Genomic DNA, 27,107 nt, shown 5'->3' on the forward strand with positions numbered 1-27,107 from the left:
TCTTCCGTGTGTTGTATATCTGCTATGTTCTCCATAGTTACGTTACTCCAAGCTTCTTCCCTTGTGAACAACTCCGCTCTTCACTCTTCACACACTACTGTTTACCTTTTCCTGCTACAACTGAATTCCCAGGAGACAGCGCGATGCTACAGCTAAGCTTCAGTAACGCTATTACTGTGCAAGCCACAGACATCGTTTATCCCGTTTCCATGTACCGTATTTTCCGGACTATAAGTCGCTCCGGAGTATAAGTCGCATCAGTCAAAAAATGCGTCATGAAGAGGAAAAAAACATATATAAGTCGCACTGGACTATAAGTCGCATTTATTTAGAAATTGATTTCACAAAATCCAAGACCAAGAACAGACATTTAATCTGGAAAGGCAAGTTATTCAACTATACAATAGCACACAGAACAACTACCAGGGCGTGGAGACGTAACTGCAGCGTTGACGAGCCTCTCCCAGCAGCACCGTTGACAAGCACCCATCTGTGGACTCGTTCCTGCAGCTCTGGCCATCTTGATTTCAGCGGGCGACTAGCTTTCTTTGTTTTCTTCATTGCAGTAAGACTAACCTTCTCGCCAGTCCCTCACAAGTTTCTCTCTCACTCCAAACTTTCCTTCTGCTGCTCGATTACCGTTTTCGGCTGCGTATCACCTGCAGTTTCTTTTCTTTCTCAGTTGTCTTTAGGAGCAGCATATAGTTGTCACAAGCCTAGAGCGCCTCTCGCGGCTGTAGACGGTAATGTTTTCAGCATGAAATAACATTTAAAAACATGTTAAATTATATATATTTTGATATATAAGTCGCACCTGACTATAAGTCGCAGGACCAGCCAAAGTATGAAAAAAAGTGCGACTTATAGTCCGGAAAATACGGTAGTTACATAGTCACTGATATGGTCATAACCACTACAGTGCTCAATTACCTATTTTGAGGGGGAAATAATCTAAACTTTTCGCTTCGAAGGAATGATCTGTCCTATCCAGGACATCCACCAGACCACCGGTCGCTCCGTGGATTTTTATTGGGATGATTATCACAGAAGCCTGGCTGAACACACTCACCGGACGGCAGCTAGCAGCTAACAACTACTACCGCACTACTGTTTTTTTTAGGGGGGAATAAACTTCAAGACGTGACATGACCTGTCCTCTGGAGGACATAGCCACACCACCGCCACTCTGTGGATTGTTATTGGGATGATTATCACAGAAGCCTGTCTGAATACACTCACCGGAGGGCAGCTAGCAGCTAACGGCTATCAGCTAGCAGGGCAACCTAGCTACCGGCAGGATCGAGACAGGGACCAATGTAGGTGAATTTAAACACTGACTGAGTTGAAAATGCATATTGTTGACACGTAAGGGCCCTGTTCATGTGGCACAGACATATTAGTTGTATTTTGTGTCTGTTAAGAGGCACAAAGGCACTCTAAAACTTGCCCCGACCACTGCCGTTTTAGCTCAGGGGACGCTTGTACACGTAGCTGCAGCTTCTCCGTGTTACCTGCACTGATTCGGGTCGGGGTTTTTTCTATCGAAAGTACTCACGTAGCTATAGCGATCCAGATTAACGTAAAAATTGGCCGGAATTCTCCTTTAATCATGTGGTGAGTCCAGTAGTAAAGCTTGTGAACTTTATATACATACAGTACAGGCCAAAAGTTTGGACACACCTTCTCATTCAATGCGTTTCCTTTATTTTCATGACTATTTACATTGTAGATTCTCACTGAAGGCATCAAAACTATGAATGAACACATGTGGAATTATGTACTTAACAAAAAAGTGTGAAATAACTGAAAACATGTCTTATATTCTAGTTTCTTCAAAGTAGCCACCCTTTGCTCTGATTACTGCTTTGCACGCTCTTAGCATTCTCTTGATGAGTTCAAGAGGTAGTCACCTGAAATGGTTTTCCAACAGTCTTGAAGGAGTTTCCAGAGATGCTTAGCACTTGTTGGCCCTTTTGCCTTCACTCTGCGGTCCAGCTCACCCCAAACCATCTCGATTGTGTTCAGGTCCGGTGACTATGGAGGCCAGGTCATCTGGTGCAGCACTCCATCACTCTCCTTCTTGGTCAAATAGCCCTTACACAGCCTGGAGGTGTGTTTGGGGTCATTGTCCTGTTGAAAAATAAATGATGGTCCAACTGAACGCAAAACGGATGGGATGGCATGTCACTGCAGGATGCTGTGGTAGCCATGCTGGTTCAGTATGCCTTCAATTTTGAATAAATCCCCAACAGTGTCACCAGCAAAGCACACCCACACCATCACACCTCCTCCTCCATGCTTCACGGTGGGAACCAGGCATGTAGAATCCATCCGTTCACCTTTTCTGCATCGCACAAAGACACAGCGGTTGGAACCAAAGATCTCAAATTTGGACTCATCAGACCAAAGCACAGATTTCCACTGGTCTAATGTCCATTCCTTGTGTTTCTTGGCCCAAACAAATCTCTTCTGCTTGTTGCCTCTCCTTAGCAGTGGTTTCCTAGCAGCTATTTGACCATGAAGACCTGATTCGCGCAGTCTCCTCTTAACAGTTGTTCTAGAGATGTGTCTGCTGCTAGAACTCTGTGTGGCATTTATCTGGTCTTTAATCTGAGCTGCTGTTAACTTGCGATTTCTGAGGCTGGTGACTCGGATGAACTTATACTCAGCAGCAGAGGTGACTCTTTGTCTTCCTTTCCTGGGGCGGTCCTCACGTGAGCCAGTTTCGTTGTAGCGCTTGATTGTTTTTGCGACTGCACTTGGGGACACATTCAACGTTTTCGCAATTTTCCGGACTGACTGACCTTCATTTGTTAAAGTAATGATGGCCACTCGTTTCTCTTTACTTAGCTGATTGGTTCTTGCCATAATATGAATTCTAACAGTTGTCCAATAGGGCTGTCGGCTGTGTATCAACCTGACTTCTGCACAACACAACTGATGGACCCAGCCCCATTAATAAGGGAAAAAATTCCACTAATTAACCCTGACAAGTCACACCTGTGAAGTGAAAACCATTTCAGGTGACTACCTCATGAAGCTCATTGAGAGAACACCAAGGGTTTGCAGCGCAAGCAAAGGGTGGCTACTTTGAGGAATCTTAAATGTAAGACATGTTTTCAGTTATTTCACACTTTTTTGTTAAGTACATAATTCCACATGTGTTCATTCATAGTTTTGATGCCTTCAGTGAGAATCTACAATGTAAATAGTCATGAAAATAAAGAAAACGCATTGAATGAGAAGGTGTGTCCAAACTTTTGGCCTGTACTGTACATCGAGGACGTCAATACTGAAACGGTACAGTTTGGTTTTGAGCTACTTTGCATGTGTTTTGTTGAGGTATCTGGTGCAACGTTGCGACTGGAGGCATCAATAAATTGTTGGGGAGGGTCATGCCTCTTTTCCCAATCATTTTGGAAAGTTATAGAAAAATGTATTACTGGCGAAGAGAGGGTCAAGTCTATTTTGACTAAAGATCCCTAAACTTCTCCAGTAGCCCCTTAAATAAAAAACGAACAGTCCCTAAGTAAAGTTTATTTATATAGCACTTTTCACAGATACAAATCACAAAGTGCTTCACAATAAAGTGAAATACAATAAATAAAAGACATAAGAATACAAAGGAAATCATAGGTAGATAAAATCAGACAGCCGTGAAAACCCTTGTCTAACTAAAAGCCTGTTTGAATAGCAAAGAATCAACAGAGTTTGAACAACGTAAAGAGAGGCTCAGTTCATTCCACAGCCTGGGTAACACTGTCTGCAAAGATCGATCCCCTCTGGTTATTAAATGACGGGGGAGGAAAACACCGTTAACACCATCTGACCTGATGACCTCAGACTCCCAGAAGAATGAATTGTTTTAGCTAACCCCTCGGAAAGAAGAGAGAGAGATTTAGGATAAAAATAGGAAAATGTTCTTTCATGAGGCCCACTGACTGGTTTCTTTGGACTTTTTAAAAACCCGTGAATAATACAGAACAAGGTAGGGCTGCTCTATTATGGAAGAAATTACAATTATTTTTGCTCAATATTGAAATCATGATTATTTAACATGATTACTCATTGACGTTTACTTTTTCAAGATGTTGCATTTATTGAACTTAAAAACAGTGAAAGGGTGAAAACACCTTGAACTGTGAAATTTCACTGTAAGACTTTTCACGTTGAAATGTTGGTAAACCCCTTAAAATAAATAATATAAAATATATATATTCAGATGTTGGCTGAGTGAGTTTAGCCTTCGGGAGGGGGGGCGAAAGTGTGCGTGTCATCCAGAACACGAGACCAAATAAGAGTTTACTTGCAAAACGTAATGTGCAAAATAATTGTTCACATGGGTTACGTTGCTTTTTTGTGATCGATACAAATACAAATAACGGCCTAAAATGCCCCCCAAAAATATTAAATATTATAGATATTATTTAACCAGTTTGAGTGAGTTGGAGGGAAGATCCTTCCATTTGTAACTTTGACATTTAAAACAATTTGTCTTTTTTTCAGGCAAATGCTCTCAATATTGTAGAAGTACAACTAAAGTAGAAATGAAGACCCAAACAGAACTGTAAAATGTATTTCTAACAGTGTAAGCGAGTAGTAGTGGCTGTTAGAGTTAGTGGAGGAGAGATGTTCTGTCATTTGCAACTGTAGCATCTAAAAATTATATTTTTTCTTTATATTTCAGCTGAAAAGACTCAAAACAGTAAGTAGAACTTGTTTTGTACTTTCATTTTGTTTGTATTAAAATGTTTCAAGTTGAGCAGATGCTCATGTCTATAGACACTAAGTGAAATAGTTAAACTATCGTTAATTCCTAATTCAGCCAAATTTAAAGCAACCACACATTCAAGTAAGCCTTTTTCAGCTACTGCTGTCAGTAACGGCCTTTATTCTGAAGTCAGACAAGTGGACGTAAATAGTTAAATTACGTTATATATATTATATTAGTTATTAGAATAGTAACATTATGGACTCTTAACATTAGCACATTTTGTGATGACAACTATAAACCCAGCTGTGTATAAATATGTGCAAAGAACACAAGCTGTTCTAATAGGCATAATTGTGAGTTGATATTTGATGTTACTTATTTACCTGTTGCACCTTCTTTGTTGTTTAAATACTCAGGTGTGTGTGTGTGGGTGTGTGCTAGAGGGTGACACGGGAATCAATTGTCGCTCCCATCCCATCCCGAGCCCACGAAAATACTCCCGTCACATCCCGATCACGTGACTGCCCCCCCAAAAAAATCCTGTACTGCAAAATCCCGAGAGAAATACTCTCAAATCCCGTCCCGCTCCCGTTTCGTTCCCTATGTTGTCTAATATGTAGCTGCTGTTGTGCGTTTCTAAATCATTTCTGCGTTTCTTCAATGTTATATACAATTTATACAATTTTAGAGGACTAACAGGCTAGAGTAGCTATCTCTCATAGGGTTGGATTTCATCATAGAGTGTTGACATAGAAGAGGGGGGGGGGGGGGGGTGGGGAGCGCCGTGAGCGCCCTGTTCATGTGGCACAGACATATTACCGTATTTTTCGGACTATAAGTCGCTCCGGAGTATAAGTCGCATCAGTCAAACAATGCGTCATGAAGAGGAAAAAAACATATATAAGTCGCACTGGACTATAAGTCGCATTTATTTAGAAATTGATTTCACAAAATCCAAGATCAAGAACAGACATTTAATTTGGAAAGGCAAGTTATTCAACTACACAGTAGCACACAGAACAAGGGGCTGAATACGGTAGGTGTCCGGTATGTTAACGTAGCACATTAACAGTTATTTAACTATACAACAGAATACAGAACAACTACCAGGGCGTGGAGACGTAACTGCACCGTTGACGTGCATCTACATCTGTGGACTCGTTCCTCCAGCTCTGGCCATCTTGCTTTCAGCGCGCGACTAGCTTTCTTTGTTTCCTTCATTGCAGTAAGAGTCACCTTTACAAGTTTCTCCCTCACTCCAAACTTTCTTTCTGCTGCTCGATTACCGTTTTCGGCTGCATATTTTACTACCTGCAGTCACCTGCAGTTTCTTTTCTTTCTCAGTTGTCTTTAGGAGCAGCATATAGTTGTCAGAAGCCTAGAGCGCCCTCTGGCAGCTTTAGACGGTAATGTTTTCAGCATGAAATAACATTTAAAAACGTGAAATTATAAATATTTTGATATATAAGTCGCACCTGACTATAAGTCGCAGGACCAGCCAAAGTATGAAAAAAAGTGCGACTTATAGTCCGGAAAATACGGTAATTGCATTTTGTGTCTGTTAAGAGGCATAAAGCCACTCTAAAACTTGCCCTGACAACTGCTGTTTTAGTAGCCTGGGTAAACCCTGACCAACTTCCAGCAAATTTGAGATTTGCTCTGCAAGTCAGTCTGGCGAAGAGCCCATTCAAACCCATTTCCAATGTCCCCAAAATCGAGGCACCAATCACAACCGCTGAGGCGGGCTTTACACCAATCACAACCGCTGAGGCGGGCTTTACACCAATCACAACCGTTGAGGCGGACTTTACGCAACGACGATAGCGCAGCGTCGGTGAGCAGCTTTTTGTTTACATTCAACATGACGGCTACCGACCGCAGCGTCACCCGGATCGTTGGTCTGATTGGTTGAACTATCCAATGCGCCCAGAGGCATTTGAGTGGCATCCGTTGGTGACAACTGAGAAGGGTCTGGTGTCAACCAGGCTACCGTTTCAGCTCAGTGGACACTCATAGAGGTAGCTGCAGCAACTCCAGTTTGCTAGGGCCGATCCATGTCGTTTTTTTTCTATAGAAAGTACTCGCATAGCTATAGCAAATAAGATTAACGTCAAAATTGGCCGGAATTCTCCTTTAAAATTGTGAATCGGATCGTGAGTTTAGTGCATCGTTACATCCCTAGATATATAAAAATTGACATTATTACATTCATATTTTCTTACAGTGGTTCACTCTCTGAAGTATTTCTACACTGCGTCTTCTGGAGTCCCAAACTTCCCAGAGTTTGTGGCTGTTGGATTGGTTGATGGCGTTGAGATTGTTTACTATGACAGTAACACCAAGAGAGCAGAACCCAAACAGGACTGGATGAGCAGAGTCACAGAAGATGATCCTCAGTACTGGCAGAGGGAGACTGGGGGATTGATTGGTCAACAGCAGCTCTTCAAAGTCAACATTGAAATTTTAAAGCAGCGCTTCAACCAAACTGGAGGTTTGTTTATGTTTCACTTTCTACTAATAAAATGTTGTTTATATTTTCATCCTTCTAAACATATGTTGAACCAGCAGGAACCAGTTCATCCCAACAGTTTGACAAACACACAGCTGATAGAGGAACATTACTGCCTGGTTTCTTAAACTACGGAGCAGGGGCCTGTAAACGGGCCACAGGCTGCTTCTGCTGGGTCCTCATATGAGAGGAGGAGCAGGATGTTTTAATGAAGCTGCTGACAGGAGCGCATGCTGAATGTCTCCTTCACATCTCAGCTTTAAAAGGTTCAACAGCACCACTCACTGTACTGACCTCAGTCTGGACATCCCATAATATATAGAAATTAGGGCTGGGAAACGATTAAAAGTTTTAATCGCGATTAATCGCATGATTTCCCTGATTAATTGCGATTAATCGCATTGATATACGCAAAATCCAATAATGAATTCAAAAGTAGTGTATAGCGCAATTGTATTTTAAATGTAAACTGCCATATGAACGAAAGTGCCATAACATTTGTTCTGCAAACACTTAACATCAGCATTTTGTTTATACAGTAGCAGTTAAATAAAATATTTAGTGTAACAAATGTACAATCATAACATTAAAACAGGCAATATCAGAAACATTTTTTTTCTTTTATCAGGGAGTAACATAACCAGTCTGTGTTCAGTACCAAATGTCCCTGTTAGAGTGAGGTGAAGCACAAACGTTTCAGCATAATGTCTCTCCTCTGTTTTCATTACAGTCAGAGCGTGTGAATGCAGCGCCCACTGTTCATCAATATAATGCACTGTAACTCCGAGGTAACTATGGTTACCCAGTGATGTCCAGTAGTCCCCAGTGAGAGTAACACGTTGTAAAGGTGCCGCTTTTGCGGTCCTCTCCTTTTCATACAACTCGTGTATTCTTCTTGTGATGGTGCGTCTTGTAAAATCTCATACCTGCCGTCATTTGTTGCGATTCTCAGAATGTTTCTCAGACCGACGTCCTCCACAACACTAATCGGCCTGCAGTCTGTAGCTGTCTACTTCGCTATGGTATTTGTTAGCTTCTCTTGCCTTTGTTTATCTATACTTCTCCCACACGCTGCATCTAACGTAGTCTGCCGAAACCTTGCGCCACTGTTTGTTTCGTTGAATGATTTGCTGGTGTCAACGGTGTGTATTGCATTTAGGTGATATTTCAGACTAAAAATTCAACTTTGCAGTGGTTACAAATAACTTTGGTTCTGTCGACTGCACCGTCTGGAAGAACTTTAAAATGAAATTGGCCATGCAAAAGTTCTGTACCCTTCTCATGTTTGTTGGTTTGTTTATGCGTCAGTTCTTTTCTTTTCCGGTTCCTGTCAGCGCGGCAGCAGTCAGCACAGACTTTTACAAAATAAAAGAAATAATAAAAACGGCGTTAATTCGCGATAAATTAATTATTTAATGAGTTAACGCGATAATAACGCGTTAACTTGCCCAGCCCTAATAGAAATATAGAAGAACTACAGATTAGATGAACTTTACTGGACCAGTGTGTCTGTGTCTAATAAACGTTCATAGTGCTGAAACAATCAGTCAGTTATTACATCTGGTGATTACAGAATATTGATCGATCATCAACAAGATCATTATAATCAGATCATTATTTTAGTCTTTTATTAAGAAAAAAGTCAAATATTTTGTTCCAGTTTCTCAGATATGATCATGTTCTGCTTTTCTCTGTTTAATATCATTTAATATGAAATAGAGTTGAGTGTTGATCAGACAGAAGAAACTATTAGAAGATTTCATCTCACACTCTCACAACTTCTGATCAACAGTTTTCAACATTTCATTTGACATTGTAAACATTTATTTAAATTTATAAAAAATAATCCTTACATAATCAATAATGACAAGAATAAATATTTTGAACCCTAAATATGTATCAGAACTACAGATTAGATTAGATTTAGTTGACCTCAGTGTGTCTGTGTCGTAATAAACATATAAAGTGATGAAACTATTAGTCAATAATCTATTAGTTGATTAATGAAAATTAATTGACATCAATTTTGATAATCAAATATTTATTTAAGTCTTTTATTAAAAAGAAATGTGAGAATTTTGCTGCTTTTCTTTTTTTAAATTTGTTTGGTTAATTGATTAATAAAAATAACTGATAATGAAAATAATTATTAGTTTGAGTTATCAACTGTTAACAGATGACTGTCTCTCTCCCTCTCTCTCACTCTCTCTCTCTCTCTCTCTCTCTCTCTCTCTCTCTCTCTCTCTCTCTCTCTCAGATGTTCACGTTTACCAGAGGATGTTCGGCTGTGAGTGGGATGATGAGACTCTTGAGGTCAGTGGTTATGATCAGTATGGTTATGATGGAGAAGACTTCATAGTATTTGACCTGAAGACAGAGACATTCATCGCTCCAAAACCACAGGCTGTCATCACCAAACACAAGTGGGACACTAACAAAGCTTGGATAGCTCAGCTGAAACACTACCTGACCCAGGAGTGTCCTGAGTGGGTGAAGAAGTATGTGAACTATGGGAGGAGCTCTCTGCTGAGAACAGGTAGAATCACATGACCTGATGGAGTTTAATGGACACAACAATGTTAACATTTCTTCTTGTGTTTCTAACCAACAGTAACATTACAATAAATATTAAACAACAGAGAACCATTTTGTCTCAGTTTACACACATCTGCCTCCCTCTCCTCTTTGCATTTATCACCACTCTTTTCCTCACTTTTTTCTCTCTTTCTGTCTTTCTCACACTCCCTGTCCTCCCTTTTTAATCTATCTCACCTCCCTTTTTTACACTTCAGTGAGGTTTATTAGCATTTCATAAAAAAATGCATTTAAAATACATGACATCAAACAGGAATGATAATATTAATCTCCAGTAAATAATAATAAAGTCTTTGTCTTCACTGTGCAGAGGTTCCCTCAGTGTCTCTCCTCCAGAAGTCTCCCTCCTCTCCAGTCAGCTGCCACGCTACAGGTTTCTACCCTGACAGAGCCATGATGTTCTGGAGGAAAGATGGAGAGGAGCTTCATGAGGACGTGGACCTCGGAGAGATCCTCCCCAACCACGATGGATCCTTCCAGATGAGTGTTGACCTGGACCTTTCATCAGTCCCAGCTGAAGACTGGAGGAGGTACGACTGTGTGTTTCAGCTCTCTGGTATGAAGAAAGACATCATCACCAACCTGGACAAACTAGTGATCAGGACCAACAGAGGTGAGACTGGAATCAGACGTGATGGAGATTAGCCAGATTAGGCAAACACAAATGTAATCTGTTCTGTGGTTTAAAAGAAAAAAATTGTGCTTAATACAACTTTATTCTTTCGTGCTTTTATGGTTTAAGCTGATGGACGGCACTGAAAATGTACATTCTTGATTTAAAGAAATGTTATTGTTTTTTACCACACAATGGGCCTCATGCAAGAACCACTAGGAACAGATTTGTACGAGTAATATACAGTGAGAGAATTTGTGGCATTCACCAATTTTCTCATATATAGAATTCTCTAAAGTGGTCCAGACCTGTTGGACATATATACACACAGTCTGCCTCTCTTCACAGGAGAAATCTCATTTTAATAATGTCTAAGTCGGAATGAATTTGGAGTTGAAATATGAAACGAAAAAATAATAATATAGAAACTTAAATTAACAATACCATCGTCATGGCTTGACAATTTGCTGAGTTTTATTTTATATTTTTAATGATCCTAGTGCAGAGCCTGTTGAAAATGTGCCTGTTTGGAACGGGCCAATTGCTTAGTCTTTTTAACCATGGAGTCCCTGAAAGGAAAGAGAGGACTTATATGACTGTCTGCTGTCATCGAGAGAATGAAGCTACCTTGGAGTAAACGTGCCAATGTCACCACGGATGGCTCGCCAAATTTAACTGGAAAACACATCGGGCTGCTGAAAAGAATCCAGGATAAAGTGAAAGAGGAAAACCCTGACCAGGATGTTATTTTTAGAGCCCAACCGATAAAGGCCGATACCGATACAAATATTTGGCAATTTAAAAATCCGATATTCCTATAAATCGGCCGATATATATATAAAAAAATTCCAGAAACGCGTAACAAAACAAACAGATTTCCCTAACATTAGTTATTTGTAGTTATTTATGAGTCCTCACTAAAATAATATGACAATGCAGTTTAAAAATAAACTTGTTTTATTGTCACAACAGAGTGTCAATATCAAGTGTAAATATATACAGTATATATATATATATATATATATATATATTAAAGTTCTGATAAATAAAATGTATAAAAATACAAACTTGAGCTATAAAACTTAAAGACCTTTGAACAAAAACACAATAACAAAAAACAAAAAAAAATCAAAGAGTGTTGCCAACAGGGAGTTGTAGAGCGCCCTCTGGTGGACAAACTACGCAACGCCAACACTCAACATGGTTGAAGGGGGTTTCCTCTGTTTTATATTTTATTTTTGAAATATTCATTTATCAGAATCATTTATTTGTCATTATAAATGATTCTGATGAATGAATATTAAAAATAAATAAATAAATAAAAATATCCATCCATCCATCCATCCATCCATCTTCTTCCACTTATCCGGTAACGGGTCGCGGGGGTAGCAGCTCCAGCAGGGGACCCCAAACTTCCCTTTCCCGAGCCACATTAACCAGCTCCGACTGGGGGATCCCGAGGCGTTCCCAGGCCAGGTTGGAGATATAATCCCTCCACCTAGTCCTGGGTCTTCCCCGAGGCCTCCTCCCAGCTGGACGTGCCTGGAACACCTCCCTAGGGAGGCGCCCAGGGGGCATCCTTACCAGATGCCCAAACCACCTCAACTGGCTCCCTAAATAAAAATATCGGCCATTATAAATGCCGATACTAATAGTTCGGAAAATGCCCAATATCGGCTCGCCGATATATCAGTCGGGCTCTAGTTATTTTCCTTCACTGCATCATTCATCAGGAATCTCTATGTACGTCTGTATTGCAGCTTAATCATGTGGTGAATCCAGTAGTAAAACTTGTGTACTTTATATACATACATCGAGGACGTCAATACTGAAACGGTACAGTTTGGTTTTGAGCTACTATGCATGTGTTTTGTTAAGGTTTCTGGTGTAATGTTGCGACTGGAGGCATCAATAAATTGTTGGGGAGGGTCATGCCTCTTTTCCCAATCATTTTGGAGGGTTATAGAAAAATAACCTTACAAAGGAAATCATAGGTAGATAAAATCAGACAGCCGTGAAAACCCTTGTCTAACTAAAAGCCTGTTTGAATAGCAAAGAATCAACAGAGTTTGAACAACGTAAAGAGAGGCTCAGTTCATTCCACAGCCTGGGTAACACTGTCTGCAAAGATCGATCCCCTCTGGTTATTAAATGACGGGGGAGGAAAACACCGTTAACATCATCTGACCTGATGACCTCAGACTCCCAGAAGAATGAATTGTTTTAGCTAACCCCTCGGAAAGAAGAGAGAGAGATTTAGGATAAAAATAGGAAAATGTTCTTTCATGAGGCCCACTGACTGGTTTCTTTGGACTTTTTAAAAACCCGTGAATAATACAGAACAAGGTAGGGCTGCTCCATTATGGAAGAAATTACAATTATTTTTGCTCAATATTGAAATCATGATTATTTAACATGATTACTCATTGACGTTTACTTTTTCAAGATGTTGCATTTATTGAACTTAAAAACAGTGAAAGGGTGAAAACACCTTGAACTGTGAAATTTCACTGTAAGACTTTTTCACGTTGAAATGTTGGTAAACCCCTTAAAATAAATAATATAAAATATATATATTCAGATGTTGGCTGAGTGAGTTTAGCCTTCGGGAGGGGGGGCGAAAGTGTGCGTGTCATCCAGAACACGAGACCAAATAAGAGTTTACTTGCAAAACGTAATGTGCAAAATAATTGTTCACATGGGTTACGTTGCTTTTTTGTGATCGATACAAATACAAATAACGGCCTAAAATGCCCCCCAAAAATATTAAATATTATAGATATTATTTAACCAGTTTGAGTGAGTTGGAGGGAAGATCCTTCCATTTGTAACTTTGACATTTAAAAAGACTTGAAAAGACTCAAGACAGTATCGGTATGTAAAAAAACAAACAATAAATAACACCACACACTGTGTGCGTGGTGTTATTTATTGTTGTTTTTTTAATTATAAATTATTATGACAGAATTGACCTAATCCTTTTTATGGGGGTGTGGTGGGGCGGGGGGCTCGATGGGTTTCTCTGCCTGAGGATTTATTCTGTTCTGTTTTTGTAGACGTGATGATTTCATCTGACTCTTCTCCTAGGAACTTTGATTAGCCAATCAGATTCAGATCTGTCTGTCTTCTTCACGTTATTTTGTCTTTTGTTCTTCTCAGAACCAGCAATCTACAGCACCGTGCCACTGAACGGTAACTAATGCTCTGTACTGGCTCTGTCTGCTTCACACATCACCTGCTGCACTGCATACAGTCATCTTCATGTTGTACCAAAGCAACACCAACCTGTCAGTTCACTAGCAAGGACCACACCATCAACCAGACAGGCCTACGTCTTCAACAATTTAATGATGAAAGATGATTGGAATGCGAGGCATGAAGTCGCTTGTAATCATCAGTTGACTTGACAGTGACTGCGTTGTGGGGAGGCTTCGGTAGAGAATCCGCCGTTAGCACCCGGGCACGACGGACCCCTTTAGGACCTAAAGAAGAGGAGAAAGGAGAGGAACAGGAAGAGGGTGGGAGGGAGGGGTGCAGAATGTGAGAGTGAATGAGAGGAGAGGGTTAGGAGAGTATTTATAGGAATAATGGAAGAGGTGTGTTTGAGGTGTGGCCCTGCTCCTGAAACTATGCTAGGTAGCCTCAGGAACTGCCTTTATTCTGATGTGAGACAAATCCAATCATTTAATGCCAAGATTGGGTCCAGTGAATGATGCTAATGTAGGGACACACAGAAGTGGGGGAGGGGGAACGGCTATCTTGTTAGATAACGTCTCTGCACCATGGATGGTGCTGCAGTTGTTCAGAATCACAGCCATGGAGCGTGGACATTATATTCTCCTGTTTGGAATTTTAAAAAAAAAGTATTTTGCTTTAACTTATAATTATGAAGTACATGTTGATTGCATATGTAAAGGCTGTAGAATAGTGACACCATCTGCGTTTAGATTAGTTCCCTAAGCCTCGCTTTCACTCTGCAATTCTGTCTGCCACCGGGTACGATCTACCTGGGAAATGAAGGCTTAATTTACGGCAAAAAGGAAGTACGTTAACCAAAACAGGAAGAAGATAGGCTAGCGCTTTTGTTTTATACGGTAGTTATCAGCAGCTATCCCCAGATACCAAAGAGTATCAAAGTAAGTTCTTTACAGTTACTATCCCCAGTAGCGGAAATAGCAGACGGTGGAACAACCAAAGCTGCTAAGCTCTGAGGAAAATGGAAAACCTTCCGGCGGCACCAACAATAATACCACTTGGAATCGCTATAGGGGGGAAAGTTGTCTGATCCCACTTTAATGACTTAAATAGTGATGATAGAAAGAAAGTTCCTGACAGCCTAATGCTGTTCTGGGAGGGTAGGCAGAACTTTCTCACAACACAGACTTCCTGTTAGCCAGAACTCAGACTTGGTCATGACTAGATTCGCAAAGATTCATCAATTAGTTGTCAACTATTAAATTAACTGCCAACTATTTTGATAATCGATTTACTGGTTTGAGTCATTCTTTATAAATTTCTTAAATGTGAATATTTTCTAGTTTCTTTGCTCCTTTATGACAGTAAACTCAATATTGAGTTGGAGACAAAACAGGACATTTGAGGACGTCAACGACTATGAAAATATTGGTTAGTTGCAGCCCTAGTCAGGGTGACCGCGGGCTCTTCAAAAGTTGAAAAAAGACTAAAATTTCAAAATCAAAATATTAGGCCTTAAAAAGTCTTAAATTTGCTCAAGTATTGTGTTTTAGGTCTTAAATCATTTCCAACAGGTCTTCATTTTCTTACATCAATGTAACACTACCTCTAATGCTTATTGAAATGTTCCCGCACCGCTTTGGAACGTTTGGAATGTTGTTGTTTTTTTATTCTGTGGTGGTTGTAGTTCTTTCTGTCGCTAGTCCAAATATAATTCGCTGTATTACGACTACAAATTAGACCGACATGCAACTTATTTTGCAGCCAATCTAGACACCAGTCCTATAATGCCAACACATTCTCACTCCCATCTCGTAAAATACGGATGCTTGGTCAGGTGCTTTTGTTGTTGTTATTGTTATTTGTTGTTGTCGTGGGTGGGCTTACATTTCCATGACGCGGGAATAACGGGACAGTTAAAGACACACGCTAGATACGATCCCCGGTCTCCTGGGTGAAAGTCCTGTGCGTTATGCCCTCCATCGTGTCAGATTTCACTGTCGGTGTCAGCCATCATGTTTCATACACCATGTGTCAGAGATAATATCCTCTTAAGAGGATATTATCTCTGACACATGGTGTATGAAAGAGCGAGTGGTAACGGGGAGTAGAGTGCCGCTGTGAGGGAAAGAGAGAGGAAAAAGAGATAGCAAAGATGATGTAAAGTGAGTGAACAATAAAACAACAAGCTAGAGCTTCTCACGACACGGTGGCTTTATCTATTGTCAGTACTGCCGGTAAAGTGAATGGAGTTACCCCCAAAAAATATAATAAGTTTTGTTTAAAAAACCTTGAATCCATGTAAGACACATTGTCATCAGACCCAATCCATGTCGTTAGAATCAATGAATCCATGTCATTAGACACAACGTGCAGGCCAATGTTTTTTTTTGCGGTGATGACGGTGACGAGCTCAGACCCGCGGTAGGCGTCACGTGACCGCGGTATTGCGGTAATGCGGTAACCGTCCCAGCCCTACTTCAGGGTCAGACACTTCTTCAGGTAGCTCTCATAATGCTTCTAATGAAGTTGTAAACAGCAGCACACCATTGAACACAGGTAACTACTGGCTGTCTGTCTGAAATATCACCTGTATTTATGCATGTTTTGAGAAATGAATTTACTGTTATAGTACATCCCAGTGGTTTCACAGCTTTCCATAATGTATACATTATTGAGATATCATTACTCTTTGCACTGTTCATTTATATTTTTTTTTTGTATTTGTCCGGACAGGTATGGTGTGAAGAGGAGGGTGAAGAAATTGGCAACATTAAACGTTGTTATTTACATTTATTTTACACAATCTGTAATCCAAACAAAAGGGCCACCTCACCACCAACATGGATTGAATGTCACATGCTGCAGAGATTAGACCCCCGAAATGTCCCGGAGGTGTAAATGGTCTCTATCTGTGTTCCTCCTGGACCGAGTTTTGCATCACTGCAGTATATATACACAATATATAAGCTTCAAGAAGGAATGATGTTGAATGAAGTTGTCCTGACATTTTATTCCTTTTGTACGTCTGTTTTTCTTTTCAATAAAGTCCTTAATATTCCAAATCTTCTCTTTTTGTGATTCCACATGCTTACACATCTGTGACTGTAGTTAAAATTATATGAATATTGTGGCTACATTTAGTTTGTTTCTGTCCTTTGTGCTGTAAACTTTATGATCTTTAGTTTATTGATATAAAGGAAAGATGAATTGAATATGGATGACTCACAGCGTCTGAAATAGTTGTTTTAAAAAGAGGACCTTCACATTGGCAGCTTGTTTAGTAACATTTTTATCATAATGAAAATAAAACAACAGATGGAATCGACAACAAAACCACTTTTTCCTGGTTGAAAAAACCAAAGTTGATGTTCTCCATGTTGTGATTATCAGCATCTTACTTTGATGACTTCAGTTTATCTCAGCAGCTACATTTGTGGTACGTTCCAGAGAAGGCTACACATGATTATATATCAACGTACTTTCATTTAAATTGTGTCTATTTTGTCATTTTTAAATCATGAATGTTCAGAAGACAAATCTTATTGGCACAACATAAGCTGTCTGTTACTAAACCTTTTAAAATACCAGCACAGCACACAGGAATGACAATTAAAAATAAAATGTGGGATGTTTCCATTCATACGTTTCTTAGCATTCATATAATGCCATTATTATTTTTATGAAATAATTACATGAATTTAGGGACAGTTTCCCTCTGTTGTGTTTCTGCAGACATTGAATATAATTTATCTTTTATTCTTGTTTTGCTGTTCAGTCAAACTTGTAATACTCCAGACGTCTGGCTCTTTTTGTAAATCCACACATATGCTTACTGTTTTTTGTAACTTCTGAGTATTCAGTGTTCTCACAGAGCCTTAATGAACGTGACCCTAACCTGTAGATGTTGGATCATGAAGAGGGGAGATAAGATCAGCCTTTATTGATCTCTGGCGGGGAAATCCAGTTGTTGCAGCAGCACGGCCACAGAAATACAGATCAATAGAGAAAGTACAAGAAATAAATAGGAAGTTTATCAAACTAAGAGGATTCAAAAATAGAAACTATGCTAGAGCATTTGGAGACAAAGATTTTGATGTGAAGTGACAGTGGTGTGATTAATAGCAGCAGAGTCAGCAGGTCTATGTTAACAGCAAGGGACGTAACTTTGGGTTCAACATTGTGGGGGGGGGGCTGTTGAGATCTCCTGTCTGGTGGTCGTCCCCCAGGAAATTTGGAGCATCAAACGCTTCATTTCCTGCATTCTGGTGAACTTTTCTGCAACAAATTGTGCCTTTTCTGCATGCAAATGTCTTTATACATCTAAATATTATTATTATTCATTAAATAATCTGCTGTGTTGTTCAAAACTATCTCAATCTTCAGAACATTACACTTGTTTCAGGATTTATTTTTTATTTTTTAGAAATTATGCACATCTTAACAACAAATATTTACTTGCCGCACCACTCTGTCATTTAATGACTCCATTAACCTGGCCTTTTCTGATTATTGGGGGGGGGTTGTAACCTTACACATGTTAGAGGACCTCGTTGAAACGGCGCATTTCTCTAAGTAAGTCTCTACGCTGTATTGATCTGGAGATATTATTTAAGACATAAAGTAGGCCTATGTATTGTTCTCTTTAACAAAGGGTAGAGGGGACAAAATCAATGAGGAAATATTTGTCCATACACAGAAACACATCTCTTCCATCATCAGTTCCTCACGTGAAGTTGAAGTAATATATCTGTTTGAAAGAAAATTAATTCCTGGATAGATTTCTAAAACCTTTTTTGATTTTGACCCCTGGCAGAAGTTGTTAAATGAGGACAGTGACTTTGTTTTTCATTTGGGGAAGAACAATGATTTCATCGGCAAATCTACAGAAGGCTGAGGAAGTCCTTCTTTTGCAACTTAATAAAGTAAGAAAAGGCTCTTGGAATGAGGCTTTAGAGAGAAAACATCAGTTCAGGGATGATGATCATGAAAACATGTTTTTTTCTTAATGAGAAAATAATGTAGTTATTTTAGGAAAGAAGGTCAAAAACATGTCAGAGAACTTTTTTAAATGTAGTGAGTTCCTCTCTACCAGTCCTCCTGATGCTGCTGTGTCTCTGTGTCCTGTCCTGTCACCTGGACACCATGGTGGAGTTCCTCTCTACCAGTCCTCCTGATGCTGCTGTGTCTCTGTGTCCTGTCCTGTCCCCTGGACACCATGGTGGAGTTCCTCTCTACCAGTCCTCCTGATGCTGCTGTGTCTCTGTGTCCTGTCCTGTCATCAACAGCACTAATAAACTCTCTGTAATGGTGGAGAGATCATCTGCAGTCTGTGCAGCTGGCTGAGTCTTTAGAAGAAGGTTTTATTCACAAGAAGCTGTTTTTATGTGATGAACTGGAGTTTGTTCTTCATTTAAAAATGACACCAGTCAGACATCATGTGTAAATAAAATATAAAGAGGAAAATAATTGTCTAATTTGGAGTTGTAATATGTTTATTTGAATTTATGGCTGATTTTTCTTTAGACTTTTTCTTTGAGATGTTCTGTCATTACAATTTGTGTGTGTGTGTGTGTGTGTGTGTGTGTGTGTGTGTGTGTGTGTGTGTGGGATTATTAAGGACATTACTGTATCGAGTGAAACATCCAACATTTTTACTACAATTTTCACAGATTATGGTTTTATTCATGAATAAAGTTCTTCTGGAAAAAATGAGATGAAAAGAGTTTATTTGTAGTTTGTTCTCGGCTCGGCTCTGCTGTGTGTGTGTGTGTGTGTGTGTGTGTGTGTGTGTGTGTGTGTGTGTGTGTGTGTGTGAGTGAGTGTGTGTGTGAGTGAAATCACTAAAGAGTTTATTTGTAGTTTGTAGTTTGTTGGTAGTAGTTTCATAAGATAAATGATTTTTCCTGAGTTCCTCTTTGTTAAAGGTATTTTAAGGTTCCAGGCAGCAGTGAGGCTGTTCATTGACACTAAATCCATTCTACATGGATTTGATTTGATTGGTCTTCATTTCAGAGGAGATACAAGAATCCTCCACAGGGGGCGCTGCCACTCTGCTGACTGCTCTGGAGACAGACTCAGGTATTGATCAGCAGGAATATAGACTCAGGTATTGATCAGCAGGGATATAGACTCAGGTATTGATCAGCAGGAATATAGACTCAGGTATTGATCAGCAGGGATATAGACTCAGGTATTGATCAGCAGTGATATAGACTCAGGTATTGATCAGCAGTGATATAGACTCAGGTATTGATCAGCAGTGATATAGACTCAGGTATTGATCAGCAGTGATATAGACTCAGGTATTGATCAGCAGGGATATAGACTCAGGTATTGATCAGCAGGGATATAGACTCAGGTATTGATCAGCAGGGATATAGACTCAGGTATTGATCAGCAGGGATATAGACTCAGGTATTGATCAGCAGGGATATAGACTCAGGTATTGATCAGCAGTGATATAGACTCAGGTATCGATCAGCAGGGATAGATTCAGGTATTGATCAGCAGTGATATAGACTCAGGTATTGATCAGCAGGGATATAGACTCAGGTATTGATCAGCAGGGATATAGACTCAGGTATTGATCAGCAGGGATAGATTCAGGTATTGATCAGCAGTGATATAGACTCAGGTATTGATCAGCAGGGATAGATTCAGGTATTGATCAGCAGTGATATAGACTCAGGTATTGATCAGCAGTGATATAGACTCAGGTATTGATCAGCAGGGATATAGACTCAGGTATTGATCAGCAGTGATAGACTCAGGTATTGATCAGCAGTGATATAGACTCAGGTATTGATCAGCAGTGATATAGACTCAGGTATTGATCAGCAGGGATATAGACTCAGGTATTGATCAGCAGTGATAGACTCAGGTATTGATCAGCAGTGATATAGACTCAGGTATTGATCAGCAGTGATATAGACTCAGGTATTGATCAGCAGTGATATAGACTCAGGTATTGATCAGCAGTGATATAGACTCAGGTATTGATCAGCAGTGATATAGACTCAGGTATTGATCAGCAGTGATATAGACTCAGGTATTGATCAGCAGTGATATAGACTCAGGTATTGATCAGCAGTGAGCAGAAAGAGTCACAGAAACAATATAAATATTGTCTGGATAAAAGATGTGATACATATTGATCTGTTTGTGTAATAATTATGAATAATAATGTCTCAGATGAAGAAGTGAGAACAAAAGATCTGAGTTTTCTTATTAAACAGAAACTCTATAATGTTTTATAAAGAGCTTCAGCAACAATAAGTGAGGATGGAAAGAGAGTATAAACAGCACCAAAGCAAGAGAAAAATGAAAACCAGCATCAGGTGTTCAAACATCAACAGAGGTGTTCCATTTCTCTTGTTGAAGCAGTTTTCAGCGTCCACAGCTCCAGATCAGTTCAGGAGCATTCAGCCTGTCACACACAGATCACCTCATCTCATCTTTGCTTTAAGAAGCTCTCACACTCTCTTTCTTCTTCACTTTCATTTCTTTTTGCTTCTTGTTTTCATCTCAAAGTCACCTCAGCACATTTACTCACTACAACATCAATGAAAGCACTCTTGAAGTTGTTGTTTGTTGTCGATATTTTTGATCAGGACTGTTTTCAATCAGCCACACAGAACACAAGAAGAATAAGACACTACTGCACCCCCACAAACTGTAGAGTATCTGATCTGTAGCTGACAGTGACCTCTGACCTCCCACAAGATTTAATACATGTCTGCACATTACATTATATTATATTACATTATATTACATTATATTACATTACATTACATTATATTATATTATATTATATTACATTATATTACATTATATTACATTACTGAATTCCCACTATTCCCACTAGGTGGCAGAATCTGCCTGCTGTTACGGATATACATATTCATCCTGCTAATAATTCTTACACTTACATTATAGCCTACAGATCATTCTAGAAGATCTGAGCAGCAGAAGGTAGAATACTCCTTTCATATGTGAACACAGCTGAGAAACCAGAATAAAGCCCTGCATGTCTCCCCATCCTCTCACACAGGCTGAAATTATTCATAATATTAATATTATATTAGTTTATTAGATTATAAACAAGATAAGGGGAGACACCCCAGGTGAATAGGACAAAATAATGAACTAACAGATGTCAACATGAAACTTCCCCACTTAATTACTTACATTGAGACATATATTTTTGTATTAAGTGTATTAAATGTTATGTTTAAATATGCAAATGAGGCATTATCTAATGCTAACTTTTGGTGAGTTTAGGAGAAATGTGCAGGTCCAAATAGACAAAGTGTAGTAAAATAAACACCTAAATGTGTATTTTGTATGTTTTTTTTCTCCAATGTTCAGTTCAGTTCAATTTTATTTATATAGCACGTTTAAAAATAACCATAGTTGACCAAAGTGCTTAACAAAGTTCAAAATCGAATGTTATGGAAGCAAAATAGCCCAGAAACTCAAAATTGAAAAATGATGGGTTTGTCTGGGGTGTCTCCCCTTAAGACGACACTGTATGAATTAAGGTGACACGTTTTCTTTGTTTTCACTATTTATGTTATATAAGCTACGTTGTGTATCTGTGGATCGTAATAAACTAAACAAAAGAAATAAAGTCCCGCATGTCTCCCCATCCCCTGAAGGCTGAAATAACATCATTCTACTTTCTCTTTCGTTCATAACCTCACTGGGTCCGTTTCACTGAGTAACAAGTGACGTTGATGCTCAGTCTAAATTCCCATTGGTCAGATGAAGGTTGAAGACAGCGCTCCTCCTGGTTTTATCCTCACTTCACCCTGGATCCTTGAACTGGAAGGACGGTGTCTGTTCCTCTGGAGAATCAAACATAGAAGTTGTTAATAAGTCTATCAAAGGTTAGAAGATACAGCTCACAATGAAGACCTGGCTTGTTCTGCTCCTCCTGGGCCTCGTGGTACAAGACGCGGCGGCAGGTCAGTTCAGATTTTTATTATTATTTATTAGTAGAATGTAAAAGAAAAAGAAAAAAACTTCTTGTCTTCATAAACTGTATTATTGCGTTTAAGGTTCAATCTTTGATGTTTAGTTCCAGGACTTGAAGCGTTAAAAAATATGAAAATATGTTAAAAGTAACAAACTGTGGCCGTTTGGCTCGGTTGGTGTGGCGGGCGCGCATATGGTGTTTAGTCCTCGACGCAGAAGGTCGACGGTTGGAATCCGACCTGTGACGGTTTTCCTGCATGTCTTCACCCTCTCTCTCCTTTCATGTCTTCACTTTCCTCTCCAATAAAGGCAGAAATGCCCAAAAATTCAAAAAAAAAGAAAAAAAAAGAAAGAAAAGTAACAAACGCATTAACTATCTTAAAGTTGACGTTAAAGTCAGTAAATCGGGTCTTTTTGGTTGATCCCTCCATTTTTATTTTTAAAGATACCAGCCTTTAGTGAAATTGTGAAAAGGACAGAAGTGTGTTTTTGAGCCATTATTTGATAATATCAGGAGCATTAAGACCGAAACTGTCTGATCGATCTTAATGTTAAAATGGCAGCATGACTCCGCAGAACAGCAGACCGTGTAGGTTTAGATTATTTTTGGGGCTTTTCCGCCTTTAATGGATAGGACAGCTAGGTGAGGAAGAGGGGAGGAATGCAGGAAATCGTCACAGGTCGGACTCGAACGCTGGACCTCTGCGTCGAGGCATACGCCTCTCAGTATATGTGCGCCTGCTCTACCCACTGAACCAACCCGGCCACTAGATTGTTAACTTAACCAACCAGTCAGCTGAGGTCGTTGTTTTCCTCCTGAAGCCAAACAACTTCCTGCTTCGTTGGTTCAATAGTTCCCATCTTTCACTAATGTAAAGTCCATTAGTCAAAATGTGAGCACAGACAAACCTAAATACATAATCAATAACAACCTTTTAAACATAAATATGAAGTTCATATCACCTACTGTCTGACCTCTATAATTCTATCATCTTTAAGATATATTTTAATCTTAAACGTCTTCATGTGTGCTGAGGATGAATGTTTGAATATTTGTGATTTAATTTATAGATTGTATTGATTGATTGAGTTGTTGTTGATCCCTCTTGTTGTCGGGGGTTACAGGGTGGGGGGGGGCGATAGGGAAGGATAGAATAGATATAATAGCTATTTGTACATCAGATTGTTACACTGGTTGTTTTGCTCACTATAAAATAAAAATTGCAACTCAAAGAAATCAACATTTGAAGCCATTCATCAGATAATTCCACAGTTTGACTCCACAAACTGAAACATGAATATAGTTGACTGAGTTTAGCTGTTTACAGCTTGAAGATAAATCCTCCATCATATTATCAGCTGATATCATCTTATTGCAGATATATTGGTATCAGTGGATATGTTGGCTGATAACAGGAAACAGTAAACTAGGTCTGAGCTCATTTAGAAACACAGTCATCATTACATAGTTTGTCCACCAGAGAGCACAAGTTGATCTTTAAACTGGGAGATGTTCTGATCAGTGTGGATCTGGGTCACACTCATTATTTATGTTGTGTCCATATATATATTTTAAAGACCATCGACTGTTATATCAGATTTTAAAACCAAACTAAAAGTATTGATATCAGTATCAGCCTCAAAGATCCAGCATCACCGAGCTCTACTGTTGTTTAAATATTAATCTATTCATTTATTGATTCTGGGACAGATTTGTAAAAGATGTTTTGGTGACTAGAGGAGAATTGTAAAGAAATGTGATGTGTGTTGATTCAGAGAGCAGAGGACAGTGGAGGATTCTGAAACAGACCATCAAATATTATAACTATATATTACTTTCTACAAAGAGAACGTTCTCAAATATCAAGTTGTGTCCGTTCACATTTTTATGAGATCGCCTTAAAATTCAGAAGTTTTTTACTCATAATTGGTAATTAAAGATATTTAGAATTACATTTAAATTGAGTTCTAAAGTTAATATATAAACATAAAGATTAAAATAAGAAACTGAGTCAGATATTTATTTCTTGTTGTTATTCCTACATTTAAAATTCCCAAACCCTCTGACAACAACAACATCCTAAATATATAATCCATTCTTACTGGAATATGAAAAATGAAAGCAGCAAGAAAAGAGCAAAGAAACCCATTTCTTTTTTTTCTTTTTTTTTTTAATTCAAAATTTTATTAGAAACACATTGGAAATATGCATCTTTTTCTGATTTAAAGAAAAAATAAAATAAATACATAATATATACGTAGAAAAGAATGGAATGAAATACTTAAACCTTGTGTTGACTTCGGGTCACATTGACCCGTTTTAAATTTTTGTTTTATATCAGAAAATATGGGACATAGAAATAAGCGCTGAAAATGTGTAGAAGAAAAAATTGAAAATTTAAAACGTTGGAAAAAGCAAAAACAAATTGTGAAAAAAAGGCGTCAAAAATGTCAGAAAAAAAAAAGTGTTTTTTTGAAGGTTGAAGGGAAGACAACACAAACATAATTGGAAATCCAGACAAAATAAATGAGTGAAAGGAAAAAGAAAAATTCTAAAAACAAAACAGAAAGAAAAAAGAACTTGGTTATACAAGTGGACACAATAATTAAAATAGTGAAACTAAAGAATAAATAAATAATAATAAAACAGTTAAAGAAGCCATTTCTGAAGCGTAGAAAGAGAAGTGCTGCAAGTTTTACCTTCAACAAACTCTCAGAGTTCAGATTTGGTTTAAATAACCTCAGAAGAAGGAACAGAAGTCGTCATTGGTCTCAATTTATAGAATCAAATAGAGACCATAAGAGACTTTATATCATCAAATAGAAAATGTTTTTAACATGTTGAATATAGAAAATCCCATCAGAATCCCACGCAGCGTTTGTATTGTGGTGGGAGGTTTGTGATTTCAGATCATGAGGAGTGTAAACTACTAAAGATGCTTCCTGAAGAAGAAATGACTCCACTAACTGGAAACTAAACTAGTTTCTCTTCACATTGACGTGTTTTTACAAACTGCTTTCTACCAATGAAAGGCAGGAACTCACCTGCAGGACCTAAATATGGACTTAGTCCACGTTTGATTTCAGAATGAAAAACATTTTCAAGACCAAATCATCAGAAATATTAAAGTGAAGAGTTTCTGAAGAAAGACGTTTATCTGTAAATGTATTTGTGTATTTCTTGACTTCACCACAGAGATTATTAGGAGGTCTTGGATGTAATCTTCTTCTGTTTGATTCTGTGTTCAGGAAAATAAGATAGTTGAGTGATTTCTAGAACTGTGTAGAGACGTAACGATGCAGCGTCAATCTGTTAAAGATCCAGAGAACTGGGTCAAGATTACAACTGGTTGAGATTCTTCTCTAAATGTCCTGAAGGTCCTGATCTACTTTAGATTTACCTTCTTTGACTTCAGACGTTACTACGGGTTTTTACTTTATTCATGTGAAGAGATTTTATTTTTATTTGAAGATTTATTCTAGTTATTTTGAGATGGGATTTGTTTTAAAAATCTAATTATTACATTGTTTATTTTTTTATTTCATTTATTTATTTTTTGTTATTTGAGATAAAATACAATTTCAGTTCTATTTTTGATGAGAGGACACATCTGTTGTTTAGTAGTTTATATAAAGGAATATTTCCCAGTCATTTATCTGCAGCTCCTTCTGTTAACACATCAGGAGATAAATCATATCCTGGAGTTAAAATGGTGAATCGGATCGTGAGTTTAGTGCATCGTTACATCCCTAGTTATATAAAAACTGACATTATTACATTCATATTTTCTTACAGTGACTCACTCTCTGAAGTATTTCTACACTGGATCTTCTGGAGTCCCAAACTTCCCAGAGTTTGTGATTGTTGGATTGGTTGATGGCGTTGAGTTTGTTCACTATGACAGTAACACCAAGAGAGCAGAACCCAAACAGGACTGGATGAGCAGAGTCACAGCAGATGATCCTCAGTACTGGCAGAGGGAGACTGAGATCATTAAGGGTACCCAGCAGGTCTTCAAAGCCAACATTGAAGTTGCAAAGCAGCGCTTCAACCAAACTGGAGGTTTGTTTATGTTTCACTTTCTACTGATAAAATGTTGTTTATATTTCCATCCTTTTATTTAGTAAACACGTTAAAACACACACACACACACACACACACACACACACACACACACACACACACACACACACAGATTAAACAGTTTGATGTATTTTCGTGGCTGAAACACAGTCCGACTCAACAGTAACATTACTGAGACTGAGTGGACTGGATGCTGCTATACTACACTGATCCAGTGTTTCTGTCCATCCCATAATAAGCAGCAGAGACCATTACCACTTCATCTCCACTAGATTAGATCAGAATAAGTGGAGTGGAGCGGCCACAGTGAGCTGGTCCAGAAGAACTCTCCTGCAGGAAACCAGTTCATCCCAAACAGTTTGACAAACACACAGCTGATAGAGGAACATTACTGCCTGGTTTCTTAAACTACGGAGCA

At 38.7% G+C, this 27,107-nt stretch overlaps 1 protein-coding gene and 2 long non-coding RNA genes across 9 annotated transcripts in view; 2 read left to right on the top strand and 1 right to left on the bottom strand.

The window, feature by feature from the left end:
• The window catches only part of LOC116039732 (major histocompatibility complex class I-related gene protein-like), a 112,765-nt gene that overhangs the window by 74,529 nt on the left and 11,129 nt on the right, over positions 1 to 27,107 (top strand). For 3 of the 7 annotated variants that reach the window (XM_035992788.1, XM_035992789.1, XM_035992790.1), the window contains exon 2: positions 26,402 to 26,668. The exons of 3 other annotated variants lie outside the window; for them this stretch is intronic. In XM_035992788.1, coding sequence (XP_035848681.1) covers positions 26,402 to 26,668 — 267 coding nt within the window. Of the gene's footprint in view, positions 1 to 22,404; positions 22,596 to 26,401; positions 26,669 to 27,107 lie in introns of those variants that run through there. One more of the 7 variants, XM_035992787.1, reaches the window with a different exon arrangement.
• LOC116046350 lies at positions 1,651 to 3,176 on the bottom strand. The gene is made up of 2 exons (XR_004104113.2): positions 3,135 to 3,176; positions 1,651 to 1,853 (listed from the first exon to the last, which is right to left on the bottom strand). It is a non-coding gene; the product is annotated as an uncharacterized LOC116046350 (long non-coding RNA).
• On the top strand, positions 13,290 to 16,566 carry LOC118493293. The gene is made up of 3 exons (XR_004895283.1): positions 13,290 to 13,299; positions 13,591 to 13,623; positions 16,363 to 16,566. It is a non-coding gene; the product is annotated as an uncharacterized LOC118493293 (long non-coding RNA).

The sequence above is a fragment of the Sander lucioperca genome, chromosome 16 (genome assembly GCF_008315115.2).
Source record: "Sander lucioperca isolate FBNREF2018 chromosome 16, SLUC_FBN_1.2, whole genome shotgun sequence".
Classification (NCBI taxonomy): Eukaryota; Metazoa; Chordata; class Actinopteri; order Perciformes; family Percidae; genus Sander; species Sander lucioperca.